Below are 15,000 nucleotides of genomic sequence, written 5' to 3'. Positions count from 1 at the left end.
GACATGGAACATGATCTTTACTTAATATCCTAATGATTTTTGGCATAAAACAAAACTTTATAATTTTGATCCATACAATGTATTGTTGGCTATTTCTACAGATATACCCCAGAAACATAAGACTGCTTTTGTGCTCTGGGGTCACATATTTGTTTTACACTTGACTTCTTGGGCTTCACGCATTGATTTTTTCCTAAAAAGCATCACAAATGCACAATATGCCGTTTGCATTGAAGAGTGTTTTGCAGTGTAACCGTGCATCTATTTAAGACACTCAAAAGTGTCTGCTTTTTTCCAAATTAAGTTCACTGTACAGTAGATTTAAAACAGACATGTGTGCATTTATTACAGATCACAGAAACAGCAATTTATCAAATGATGACGAAATCATGTATTAGAGTGTCACCACCAGAGGAACTTGTTTGGAAACAATCATTATTTGATCCGATATTTGTCTGTTGTGCAGTGATTCCACACAGCGGCTTTAAAGCAGCGCAACATTTGCTGCAGTTTGTGTTCATCGTGAGAGTCCATAGCCTACGACTGTTGACAGCAAATACAATTTTCTAGTCATCTCATTTGTGAAACGAAATCTAAACAAACTACATTATCCGTGCATCGACTTTCCACATGATCACACACACACACACACACACACACATATAGTCAAAACAAGTACACGCATAAGTCCCAAACGGTGAGTTTATTGTGTGAACGATGCAGCATGAATGATCTGGAAACTGATCTCTGACTACTCATATTATTTGAAATGAATTGAAAGACTTTAATTTGTATCAGAGGAATCTTTAATATGTGACATGCATGTGCAGTGTGTACATACACTGCCAAAATCAATTTCTTTCTCTCAATTTTTGTTGTTTTCCAGCACAAAAACCCGGGTTCGAATCCACTGTGAGACACCAATGTGTCCCTGAGCAAGACACTTAACCCCTAGATGCTCCAGAGGCGTGCGACCTCTGACATATATAGCAAGTGTAAGTCGCTTTGGATAAAAGCGTTAGATGAATGAATAAATGTAAATATCTAAACAATATTAAATGAAGATGCATTTTCAGGAGATGCAAAATGACTGAAGATATCAAGTCTTGACTTCTCAAAAACTGATCAAAATGAAGTGAGTTTATGCTTGAAATAATAAAAAGGGACAGATATCTGCCAATGGAGTCAGAAAAATCTACAAATTGAAGGAAAAACAAGTTTATTTTTCTGATTCCACCGGTAGATATTTGTCTTGTTTTAAGCAAAAACTCACTTTATTTGAATCCATTTTATAGGGACTTTTGATACAGTTTCAGGCTTAAAATCAATAATTTTATCTTATAAAGTAAATGTTAATTTAATAATATTTTGATACTTGTATTGAGTTTTTTTTATTATTTCTATTATTATATTTAAAACTTACTACCACTAATAAAAGTGCGGTTAATTTTCTGCCAAGACATTATCCATTAATTTTATGGAACTTTCTACTAAGTTTATAACAAGACAATGCTGTGCAAAATTCAAAATACAACTAAAAAACCTGTAAAAAAAAATGTATGTGGAAAATATTAATGCAATACATTACAGTACAAAACTTGATTTTTTTATTTTACTTTTTTTTTTCAATGCACACACACTAGAAAAAGAAATGCATCATATAATGCTACTTTAAAATAGTATTTTAGTCCGAAAGTGTTTGAAATTCCAGTTCACTTCCTGAATTTGAATTGAATTAAACAGGCCGCATTTTCTAAGTTTTGCTTTCTGAAAAATGTATCCAAATTAAGAAAATTTATACTTTTTTTTTTTTATCTACCAATGGGGTCGGAAAAAAAAGTATTTCTTTTGAATTAAGATGATTTTTCTGATATTTGTTGTTTAAAGCATAAACTCACTTTTTTTACAGTTTTTCATAAAACAAGACTTCATGTCTTAAATCATTTTGCTTGTCAACTAAATGTGTCTTGATTTATGAATTTTTATATATATTTGTACTGGAAAACAAGACAAACATTTTTTACAGCACATTTTAGTGTATATGATATGATATTTCTCTTTGACTGTAATTGAACGTCTCCCTGATCGCAGCTTATCCTGTTCAGAAAGACAAATGTTGACTGTCACGCAGGTTACTGTATGAAGTGCACATATGTGTATTTATGACTCAGTCTAAAAGCTAAAATGCACTTTACAGGCTCAAGTTGTTTTGATGATTCCAGCAGGCTGAATAAATGTGTGCTGTGTGGCAGGAACATATGATCCAGACACAAACACACACATTCCTCACATCCAAACACAGTATTCAGGTTAAGACTTAAAAAGCTTTCTGGAGTGTGTTAGCATGGGGTCGAGGTTTAAACAGACGCTGATTTACCACAACCCTAACCCTGCGTGCAGCACATCTACCACGGTAAAACACTGTGACGTGGCTCGTATTTCTCAGAAAACACTCGTGTTTTAAAACATGAAACCTCAAAAATCATAATAACAAAACACACATAACACACAGACCACCAAACCTGTATGCAGCTATAAACAGAAGAAACCAATGATCAAAAAACATTTATTTTACACTCTAGAGAGGTTTTCCGCAATGCTGACTCGCATCTCCCACAAAGATCATATAAATTTATATAAATGCCATTTTAGCAGGATATTTTGGGTTAAATAGTTAAAATGAACCATTAGCATTAACTGTCCGTTTCTGCAGAAAACTCAGCTTTGGGTTTAACAGCTCTACACGGCCGTGACAGAGAGTTTGCTTGCAGCTTCACTGTTTCTTTTTAATTTTTGTCTCCGTGTCATTGTTTTCCCCCAGTGTAACTGTTACTGTAAATGTGATTTTTGCTTGATTTCAAAAGCTGGAATTGTTGTCTGTGCTAATCCGCTTCATGATACAGGTGCTGCTTACAGAGCTCAACTCATATTTAGTGCAGTTCAGACCTTTAAAATTCACTGGATCCCTTTGGGCCCTAGCAACTACCCGGCAACGGCATAGCATCCAAAAAACCACCAACAACACCGTATGAATAAACAACTCCAGAACACCTCAGCAACAACATAGCAAACACCTAGCAACTAGCAAAACCCTAGGAACCATCCAGAACACCCCAGAAACACCCTAGCAACTGCAAAGCACCCACCTAGTAACCAGCGACACCGTAGTAACAACACAGAAGACCCCAGAAACACCCTAGCAACTGCAAAATACCCAACTAGTAACCAGCAACACTGAAGAAACAACCCAGAACACCCCGGAAACACCCTAGCAACTGCAAAACACCCACCTGATAACCAGCAACACCATAGAAACAACCCAGAACACCCCAGAAACACCCTTGTAACTGCAAAACACCCACCTAGTAACCAGCGACACCGTAGTAACAACCCAGAACACACCAGAAACACCCTAGCAACTGCAAAACACCCACCTAGTAACCAGCGACACCGTAGAAACAACCCAGAACACCTCAGAAACACCCTAGCAACCACAAATCACCCACCTAGTAACCCGCAACACCGTAGAAACAACCCAGAACACCCAAGAAACTGCAAAGCACCCACCTAGTAACCAGCAACACCGTAGAAACAACCCAGAACACCCCAGAAACACCCTAGCAACCGCAAATCACCCACCTATTAACCCGCAACACCGTAGAAACAACCCAGAACACCCAAGAAACTGCAAAGCACCCACCTAGTAACCAGCAACACTGTAGTAACAACCCAGAAACACCCTAGCAACACCCTAGCAACTGCAAAACACCCACCTAGTAACCAGCGACACCGTAAGGCAGGCAAGGCAAGTTTATTTATATAGCACATTTCATACACAATGGTAATTCAAAGTGCTTTACATAAAAGAAAGTAAAATAATAATGAAGAAAAATAATAACAAGAATAAAACAAGCAATTTTAAAACTTTTAAAATTATTAAAACTGTACTTATTTAAAATTAGTTTAAAACAGTTAGAAAATGATTTTACATAAAAAGAAATAATAAAAAAAACAGTGAAAATATATATTGCAATCAGTTCGGACATTGCACAGTGCTCATTCAATAAATGCACAGCTAAACAGATGAGTTTTAAGTCTAGATTTAAATGTGACTAGTGTTTTAGCACATAGTAACTAAAGGCGGCCTCCTCTTGTTTTGTGTGAACCCTTGGTGTTTCTAACTGACTCGATCCTAATGATCTGAGTGGTCTGTTAGGTTATCTGAAATATATTTCGGTCCTAGGTCATTTAGTGACTTATATACGAGTAAAAGTATTTTAAAATCAATCCTAAATGTAACTGGAAGCCAGTGTAAGGACCTGAGGACTGGTGTGATATGCTCAGATTTTCTGGTTCTAGTGAGAATCCTGGCAGCAGTGTCCTGGATGAGCTGCAGCTGTCTAATGGTCTTTTTGGGAAGGCCAGTGAGGAGCCCATTACAATAGTCCACCCTGCTGGTGATGAAGGCATGAACAAGTTTCTCCAAGTCTTGGCTGGAAACAAAACATCTAATTCTTGCAATGTTTTTTAAATGATAGTATGCTGATTTAGTTACTGCTTTGACATGACTACTGAAACTAAGGTCTGTCTCCAGAATCACACCAAGATTCCTGACTTGATTTTTAGTGGTTTGACCCCTAGAGTCAAGGTATGCATTCACCTTGAAAACGTTATCTTTGTTTTCAAATGCAATGACTTCAGTTTTTTCCTTGTTTAACTGAAGAAAGTTCTGGCACATCCAACTATTAATTTCATCAATGCATTGGTAGAGGGAGTCAATTGGGCTGTAGTCATTTGGAGATAAGGCTAGGTAAATCTGGGTATCATCAGCATAGCTGTGATAGGCAATTTGGTTCTTTCTCATTATTTGACTTAGTGGAAGCATATACAGGCTAAACAAGAGCGGTGCAAGAATTGACCCTTGTGGGACTCCGCATGTCATGGACGTCCACTTAGACTTATGCTCTCCTAGACTCACATAATAACCTCTACCTTCTAAGTATGACCTGAACCATTTGAGTACCATCCCAGAAAGCCCGACCCAGTTTTCCAGTCTCTCTAGTAGTATGTTATGATCGACAGTGTCAAACGCAGCACTGAGATCTAGCAATACCAGCACCAATATTTTGCCAGAGTCACAATTTAAGCGAATATCATTTATTATATTAATGAGTGCTGTCTCTGTGCTCTGATGCGGTCGAAAACCAGATTGAAAATTGTCCAGGTATCCATTTGAGTTTAAGTATTTGTTCAGCTGATTAAAAACGACCTTTTCTATAATTTTACCTATAAAAGGAAGATTAGATATTGGTCTAAAATTGCTCAAAATGGTGTTATCAAGATTGCTCTTTTTCAGGAGGGGCTTAACAACTGCATTTTTTAAGGAGTTTGGAAATTTCCCAGAAAGAAGTGAGGCGTTCACCACTTCTAAAAGATCTGCTTCTAAGCAGTTAAGCACACTTTTGAAAAAAGATGTGGGAAGTGTGTCAAGACAGCAGGTTGATGATTTTAGGTGCTGCACTATGTCTTCCAGAATTTTGCTATCAATTGCTTCAAAAATCGACATAGTATCTTTTTGATATTGTGGCCTAATCTGTCTGACCTCTGCATTACTTGAGGATGTGCTAATCGCCTTCCTGATATTGATGATCTTCTCAGAAAAGAAGGATGCAAACTCATTGCATTTGCTGTCTGATAGCATTTCACTGGGAATCTGACTTGGGGGGTTTGTCAGTCTCTCAACAGTGGCAAAAAGAGTACGAGTGTTATTTAAGTTACTGTTTATAAGGCTTGAGAAGAAATTCTGTCTAGCTGTGGCTAGTTTCACATTAAAAGCATGAAGGCTGTCTTTGTAGATGCTATAGTGAATTTCAAGTTTTGTCTTCCGCCACATCCGCTCTGCTTTTCTGCATTGTCTTTTCATAGTCTGAACTGCTGTTGATCTTCTCCAAACTGATTTCTGTCTGTTTGTTTTCTTACTGATTATTATTGAAGCAATATCATTAATAACATTCTTAACTTTTGAGTTGAATGAATCAAGGAGAAGATCATCAGAGTCTGCAGAAATGCTTGGTGTTAAAGATATAGCCTCCATAAATAGTACACTTGTGTTCTCGTTAATGCATCTCCTTCTGACAGAGACCGATCTAGATTCAGTTGTAGCAGACATCAAAATATCAAAGAAAATACAGAAGTGATCAGATAGTGCTATGTCCTTAATAAAAATGGATGAAATGTTTAGACCCCTACTGATGATTAAGTCTAGAGTGTGTCCACCTTTGTGTGTGGGTCCATGCACATGCTGAGTCAAGTCAAAAGTGTTTAGCACCATTATCATTTCTTTTGTAGTTTTGTTTTCTGCATTATCTATGTGAATATTAAAATCCCCTGCAATAGCAAAACAGTCAAACTCTGAGGAAATCATTGATAACATTTCTGTGACCTCTTCAACAAAGGCTGGAGAGTATTTTGGAGGCCTGTAAATAATAATAAACAGAATGTGTGGAGCACAATTCCCTAGATATTCAAAAGACAAGTACTGACCAAATGACACATGCTTGCATTGATAGACATCTTTAAATAGAGCAGCTACACCTCCACCTCTCCTAACAGTCCTGCAGACACTCATGTAAGTGAAGTTAGGAGGGGCTGCTTCATTTAGGACTGTTGCACTGCAGCTGTCTTCTAGCCATGTTTCGTTTAGAAACATAAAATCCAGATTGTTTGTGGTTATAAAGTCATTGATTAGAAATGATTTATTTTTTAGTGAGCGAATGTTTAAAGATGCTAACTTGATGGCTGTGCTTTGTGTCTTTACAACAATTTTAGTTTGATGCATAATAGGCCGCAGATTAGATGAGTTTGCCCTTCGGCTAGAGATGGCCTAGACTTTCTATCACGTGATAAAACTGAAATAGAGAAAGCTACAGGCACACTGGGTTCCCGCTTGTTCAGTAGGCATTTGTGAATGTTGCTGTTATTATAGCGGGGACCCAACACATATCACTGAGAGCTGCTATCAGTTGTTTTTGGTTCACCTTCAGCAGATAGAGGGTTTGAGCCCTGGCGTTGTGGCAGTGGTCGAAGAGCTCTCGCAGGAGCAGGGACCACAGGCTTTGGTGGTTTTGGGGCCTGCCGTTTTTTTTGTGATATCTGCGGGCTTGCAGCAAATGAGTGAGAGAGTTTAGTCCCAGCATACACCAATTCCTCCATTTTCTGTGAGAAGCACAGAAGTGGAGATGCTGGAGAAAGTGATAATGTGTCTGGTGAGATGGGCTGTGTCTCTGGTGTTTCCGGTGGCTGTGATGTGTTATCCTGGCTTCCCTGGCTGTTTTCCAGAAAGTCATCCCTGGGTGCTCAATCTTGTAGCTGTTTTGATACATCACAGTCAGTCTGTGAGGAGCTCTGTGGGCAGGGCTCAGTCGGGATAGTGTCCATGAGCAGTGCTTGTTTTGGCTGTGTGGTGTTATCAGTGTCCTTGTGGGATATGTCAACCACATGATGACTCGGACCCGGTGTGTGTGTGCTGAATGGATTGACACACTCTGCTGAAGGATGACGGAGGGAAAAGTAGATATTGTCCTTAAACACTCTAGCACCAAGTTTGTTTGGGTGGAGGCCATCCGGTTTAAACAATTGTCTATGGCCCCAGAAAAGACTGAAGTTGTCAATGAAATTCACTCCTTTTATATTACTAGATCTTTGTAGCCATGTGTTCAGCCCAAGCAACCGTGAAAACATATTTGTTCCCCTTGCTGGGAGTGGTCCACTGATGAACGACTGAACTTTGAGTCTTCGAAGTGTTTCAAAGAGTTCACTGAAGTCCTTCTTAAGGAGTTCTGACTGCTCTTTCCGAATATCATTCTTCCCCACATGGATGATGATTCGATTTGCAGTCTTGTGCTTCATCAGAATGTTCTGAAGTTCCTTGTTCACATCAGAGACCGTTGCTTGAGGAAGGCAGCATGTTGTTGTAGTCCTGCTATGGATGTTTCTGATAACAGTCACCCACTATCAGAGTCCTTGGCTCGGCTGCGCTCTGAGCTGAAAGCCACTGTCTGCTCGTCCTTGAGCACCTGTTAGTAGTGATGTTAGCTGCTGGCTGATCAGATCCATCTTTAAATACATTTGGGGATTCCTCACCCACATTCATTAATGCTTCAAATCTGTTCTCAAGATGTATAGGGGGTGGTTGAATGCCAGTATTCACAAGCCTTGTCATAGTCGAATCTGGGGTAGAGGAAGCTACGGCAGCAATACGAGAAACTCGTGACAATCTGATATTTCGTTTTCCTTTGGGTCTCGCTCCCTGTTTGTGCCATCGATTAGTGTGGCGATCAGTTTCGGCTCGTTCCTCTACACTTGGTATAAACTGTTGAGATTCATAAGATTCGTGGGACTCACCGGCTGTATGCTGAGAGGGTCCATGATGACGGTCTGCTAAGTGTTCCGTCTGTTTAGGAAGTCCAGCAAGTAACTTTGTTTCAAGAATCACAATCCTTTGTAGAAGTTTGTAGAAGTTCATGCAACAAGTAGATCCAACAGGAGGCATTTTCTCTCTCTTCTGTTTGAATGTAGACAGTTGTTTTCCCCTCTCTGGAATGTAAGCTGCTGGCAGTGGGAGGCAAAGTTTTCTTTTTGTAGTGTTATTTCAGTCCCAAAGAGTTTTTAGTTTTAGCGTTTGTGCCAGAAAATCTGTTTTTGAGCACTGTGCTGATCTGCTGATGCAGAAATCTTAGAAAAATCAGAGAAAAGTACAGAAATTAGAAGCAAAGAGCAGAGCAATAAGCTAGAACGTCCGAACGGTAGCAAAGCTGGAAGCAGAATTGGGCTGTTACACGGTAGTAACACTGTAGTGACGTGGCTCGTATTTCTCAGAAAACACTCGTGTTTTAAAACATGAAACCTCAAAAATCATAATAACAAAACACACATAACACACAGACCACCAAACCTGTATGCAGCTATAAACAGAAGAAACCAATGATCAGAAAACATTTATTTTACACTCTAGAGAGGGTTTCCGCAATGCTGACTCGCATCTCCCACAAAGATCATATAAATTTATATAAATGCCATTTTAGCAGGATATTTTGGGTTAAATAGTTAAAATGAACCATTAGCATTAACTATCCGTTTCTGCAGAAAACTCAGCTTTGGGTTTAACAGCTCTACACGGCCGTGACAGAGAGTTTGCTTGCAGCTTCACTGTTTCTTTTTAATGTTTGTCTCCGTGTCATTGTTTTCCCCAGTGTAACTGTTACTGTAAATGTGATTTTTGCTTGATTTCAAAAGCTGGAATTGTTGTCTGTGCTAATCTGCTTCATGATACAGGTGCTGCTTACAGAGCTCAACTCATATTTAGTGCAGTTCAGACCTCAAAAATGTTGTTTTGGAAAATAACTACTGGATAGTTAAATCATAAAAACGTTCAAATTAAAGTAAATAAAACATTTAAAAAAATAAAAATCATACAAATTAAAAATTCTAATAAACAAAACATTTAAAATAAAAAAAATTATAAAAATTGAACATTAAAATAAATAAAACATTTAAAGAAAATAAATAAATTAATCAAAATAAAACACTTACTAAAAACAACTGAATGTTAAAAATTTAATTTTAAAATAATTTTTAAAAACATTTAAATAATATTTATTTTTAATTTAAATAAAATAAAAACTATAAAAATAAAGCAATTAGAAAAAATCAAATCAAATCAAAAAAATATAAATAAAATTATGATAAAATGTATTTTTTTTTACAAATTAAATAAAAATACAATTTACTTATATAAATATAAATGAAGCACTTAAAAAAATAATTAAATCAGAAAAATGTAACTTAAAATAAGTCAAAAACACATTCAAGATACACAAAAATTTAAAATTTTATTATCTGCAGAGCTGTTTCAGAAAGTTAACTAAAAGATTTTTAGATAGTTTAACCATAAAATGAACAAGAGAATTCTATTTTTTTTCTCTCTCAGTACACTACACTATAACGTCATCAAACGTGTTCGGGGCGATGCAAGGCTGAGTAAATGATATGAGAACTTTCTCAGAACAAGAACCAGAACTGAATGTGACGAGGACAACAACAAGCATTTGTTAAACTGCTCGTACTTCTCTTTGATAAAAGAAAGAAGCTCTCTCGTTCTTCTCTCGCTCCGCGGCGTCACACCAAAGTCTGGTTCAGATCTGGAGGTCTGAGGGGGGCATAATGAATTGATTTGATGATTTGGGCTGCAGTGGATCAATAGCGTTCTTTCAGTCATCTCTTATTGAGCCTGAGGCCACAACAGAGCGATCTGTGATGTGTGTCTGCAGCTCACAGCCAAATGAATAGAAATGCCACAAATTCCACTCAAACACAAACTTTTAGCAAGGGTTTGAAATGGAAAAGCGTCACATGAAAGGGAATCTACTGTATATGTCTGTTATATATACAGGAAGCAAATGCTGAGCAATCCGTCACAACTACAGCTTCTCAATGAGATTATAAACACATCGAGAATTAACTGGATGTACAGTGACTTAAGGAAAAATCGAATTTGTCACGGGTTTGTGGCTTTGTAAACAGTGTTGACCCGAAACACAAGAGCATTCTCTCACTCAACACTCAACGTCACACTCCATCAGCCTTAAATACATTAAATGACAAAGTCATACTGAAATATCTGAGATGACATTCATCTGAATTATGAAACATGGAATTCATAAATAGAATAGACATCTACAGTTGCGGTGCTGTCTTCTGATTTTAATGTGTTAAGTCATAAAAAAAAATGTAAATGTTTTTTTTTTGTAAAAAAAAAAATAAAAAAAATATATAAAAATCTAAACAATAAATAAATAGCTTAAAAATAAAATGGTAATTAAAACACAAAAATATATTAATTTATAAAGTAATAATAATAATTACAATGAATCAAAACATAAATAATAAAAATGAAAAATAATATAAATAATAAAAAAATAAAAACAATCAAAATAAAACACTAAAAATGTAATAATAAAAAATAAATAGAAGAATAATTTAAAATAAGGAAATCACTTAAAATAACAATGACATTACAATTAAAATAGATAATTTTTAAATAAAAACAAAGATTTAATTAAAATAAATAATTTAATATAAAAACGGTCAAAATAATTAAATCATAAAAAAATGCTTAATAAAACACAAAAATGTATCATTTAAAAAAAAAGTGTAAATTAAAAAACAAAAATAATCAAATTGTAACAAAAACTTATATCATACAAATAAACATATTTGAATAAATAAAAGTAACACTAAAAATTTAATAATAAAAATGAACAATACCAACAATAAAAAAATATTTAGTTTTTAAATATAAACAAAATAAAATAAAAAATTATTATTATTAAACTAATAATATATTAACTTAAAATCTCAGGGGGTTCAGATGACCAAAAAGTTTGTGAATCTGTGATTTTGAGGTGAGAGATGCAGACGTGAGCCGTATGTCGGCTGAACACGGCCCGCTTCTGTCTGCCAGCTTGTTTAATTGGTGACCCCGTGACCCTGAGGAAGCGTCTGTGAACACACTCACCTTGTCACAGCGCATCAGGCCCAGGTACCGCAGAGACTTGCTGCTCCTGGCGATCTGAGTGGCTCCCTGATCAGTGATCTCCTTACACCAGCCGGCGTCCACCGTCTCAATCGTGCTGCTGTACTGACCGATGGAGATCAGAGCTGGACACAGAGAGAGAGAGAGAGACACACATCATCTTCATTCATCAGTTTAGTGAGCTTACATTTCATATTTAAAATAATGAAAAAATAACACAATGTATTAAAAGTAATAATAAAATGAGTATACATTATATAAATATATTTATATAATATAATATTTAAATTTTATTTTATAATTTTAGTTTTATTCTAATTGAACTATGATGCTGTCTAGAATTTACAACTGATAAAAAAAATCAATTTACTTTTTAAATGTTATATATATTATATAAATATATTTATATAATTAATATAATTTTTTATTTTATAATTTATTTATTTTTAAATTGAACTATGATGCTGTCTAGATCACTAGAGTTTACAACTGATAAATGTTATATATATACAGTACAGACCAAAAGTTTGGAGAGTTTCAAAGAGTTTTCTTTATTTTCATGACTATGAAAATTGTCGAGTCACACTGAAGGCATCAAGGGCTATTTGACCAAGAAGGAGAGTGATGGGGTGCTGCACCAGATGACCTGGCCTCCACAGTCACCGGACCTGAACCCAATCCAGATGGTTTAGGGTAGAGCTGGACCGCAGACAGAAGGCAAAAGGGCCAACAAGTGCTAAGCATCTCTCGGGGAACTCCTTCAAGACTGTTGGAAGACCATTTCAGGTGACTACCTCTTGAAGCTCATCAAGAGAAAGCCAAGAGTGTACAAAGCAGTAATCAAAGCAAAAGGTGGCTACTTTGAAGAACCTACAATATGACATATTTTCAGTTGTTTCACACTTTTTTGTTATGTATATAATTCCATATATAATTCCACATGTGTTAATTCATAGTTTTGATGCCTTCAGTGTGAATCTACAATTTTCATAGTCATGAAAATAAAGAAAACTCTTTGAATGAGAAGGTGTGTCCAAACTTTTGGTCTGTACTGTGTATATATATATATATATATATATATAATTTTATTTACATTTTTATTTAACTAATTTTATTATTTGTTTTTTTTTATTTGAACTATGTTGCTGTCTAGATCACTAGAGATTACAACAAATAAAGTCAATTGATAATTAAATATTATAAATATTATCTAAATATATGTATATAATATTTTACTGTTTATTTATATTATACAACAACAACAACCTTTATTTATTAAGCACATTTAACACAATAAAAAATTATCCAAAGTGCTGTACATAGTGCATAGCAGGACTACACAATAAAAAACAACAATTACAAATTTCCAAAAGCTAAAGAATAAAAATGTGTTTTCAGAGTAGATTTAAAAATGTCCAATGAAGGAGCAGACCTCACATGATAAGGAAGAGCATTCCAAAGCTTGGGCCCAGCCACAGAAAAGGCCCGATCAACCTTTAATTTGTAACGACTTCGTGACACATTTAAAAGCAAGTGATTTGAAGATCTAAGTGACCTAGCAGGACAGTATGGCACAATAAGATCACAAATATACCTTGGTGCACAGCCAGACAATGCCTTGTAAACAAACATAAGGATCTTAAAATCAACTCTAAACCTAATGGGAAGCCAGTGAAGGGATGCCAAAACAGCAGAAATATGATCCCTCTTTCTAGACCCAGTCAAAAGTCTTGCAGCAGCATTTTGAACAATTCGTAGCAGTGAATGAAGAGGTATCCTATCGATCACAAGTGCAGTATGGAGTACCTCAAGGCTCAGTACTAGGGCCGCTACTCTTCACGCTTTATATGTTACCCTTGGGAGATATCATCAGGAAACATGGTGTTAGCTTTTACTGTTATGCTGATGATACTCAGCTCTATATTTCTTCGCGGCCCGGTGAAACACACCAATTTGAAAAACTAATGGAATGCATAGTCGATATAAAAAACTGGATGACGAGCAATTTGTTACTGCTAAATTCTGTAAAAACAGGTGTTAATTATAGGACCTAAAAACTCTGCTTGTAATAACCTAGAACACTGTCTAAGACTTGATGGCTGCTCTGTCAATTCTTCAAGTCAAGTCACCTTTATTTATATAGCGCTTTAAACAAAATAAATTGCGTCAAGGCAACTGAACAACATTTATTAGGAAAACAGTGTCAATAATGCAAAATAATAGTTAAAGGAGAAACCAGGAGAAACCAGGCTCAGTTGGGGGGTCAGTTCTCCTCTGACCAGACGAAACCAGTAGTTCAATTCCAGGCTGCAGCAAAGTCAGATTGTGCAGAAGAATCATCTGTTTCCTGTGGTCTTGTCCTGGTGCTCCTCTGAGACTAGGTCTTTACAGGGGATTTAATGATAATAATGTTGCCTATTCTTTTTTTTTTTTTAACAGTTAAAATAAAATGAAAAATACATTGCTATGGACATTGTTTACTTCATTAATGTGTTTTACTGTGTTAATGGAATAAGGATGCGAGTAGGATTCGGTATTTTGTTTGGGATTCGGCCGAATCTTAAACAGTGGATTCGGTATTTGGCCGAAACCAAAAAAACTGGATTCGGTGCATCCCTACTAAATATCCTGTAATTTTGCTTTAAATAAAAGTAAATGTAAACCTGTTATTTAGAATTGTTTTGATTGTTTAAAAAACAAGACAAGATCACTTTTACTTGAAACACAACAGAAACAGAAGTCTGACTGACATAAACCTGGTCAGAAGATTTAATATTTTAAATAATAAGCTCACCATAACTGCATTTATTTGATCAAAAATACAGTAAAATTCTGAAATATTATTAGAATTTAAAACAGCCGATTTCTGTGTGAATCTCTGTTAAAGTGTAATTTATTTCTGTGATGCTCCGCTGTATTTTCAGCATCATTCCTCCAGTCTTCAGTGTCACATGATCTTCAGAAATCAGAATAGTATGATGATTTACTGCTCAAGAAACATTTATAATTATTATCAATGTTGAAAACAGTTGTGCGGTGCAATTTTTTTTTCTTTAAACTGATGAATTTTTTATCAGGATTCACAGATGAATAGAAAGTAAAAAAATAGAGAATTTATTTGGAATAGAAATCTTTTATAAAATGATAAATGTCTTTACTGTCACTTTTGATTATTTTAAAGCATCTTTGCTGAATAAAGCATTAATTTGTGTAACTATATGCAATGCTACACAGTTGTTCACGGTTTAACTTTATCGCAACGAGAGAGCAGACAGACTTTATGCTGTAACAAACAATAACAAAACCACAATCAGTCTAAAGAGATCAAAAGAAAGGATGGATGTGGTTTGGGATTTTCCATCAGTGAAGCTCTGCTGAGAGCCAATAATCAAATCACTGCTGGAGGA

At 35.7% G+C, this 15,000-nt stretch overlaps 1 protein-coding gene across 1 annotated transcript in view; it reads right to left on the bottom strand.

Annotated features, from left to right (window-relative positions):
• Positions 1–15,000, bottom strand: part of LOC132115008 (F-box/LRR-repeat protein 17-like) — a 133,574-nt gene that overhangs the window by 685 nt on the left and 117,889 nt on the right. The window contains exon 4 of the mRNA XM_059523435.1: positions 11,576–11,718. Within this exon, the coding sequence (XP_059379418.1) occupies positions 11,576–11,718 (143 nt within the window). The remainder of the gene's footprint in view (positions 1–11,575; positions 11,719–15,000) is intronic.

This window comes from Carassius carassius, chromosome 34 (assembly GCF_963082965.1).
Source record: "Carassius carassius chromosome 34, fCarCar2.1, whole genome shotgun sequence".
Taxonomy (NCBI): Eukaryota; Metazoa; Chordata; class Actinopteri; order Cypriniformes; family Cyprinidae; genus Carassius; species Carassius carassius.
This window is presented reverse-complemented; position numbering and strand designations above follow the sequence as displayed.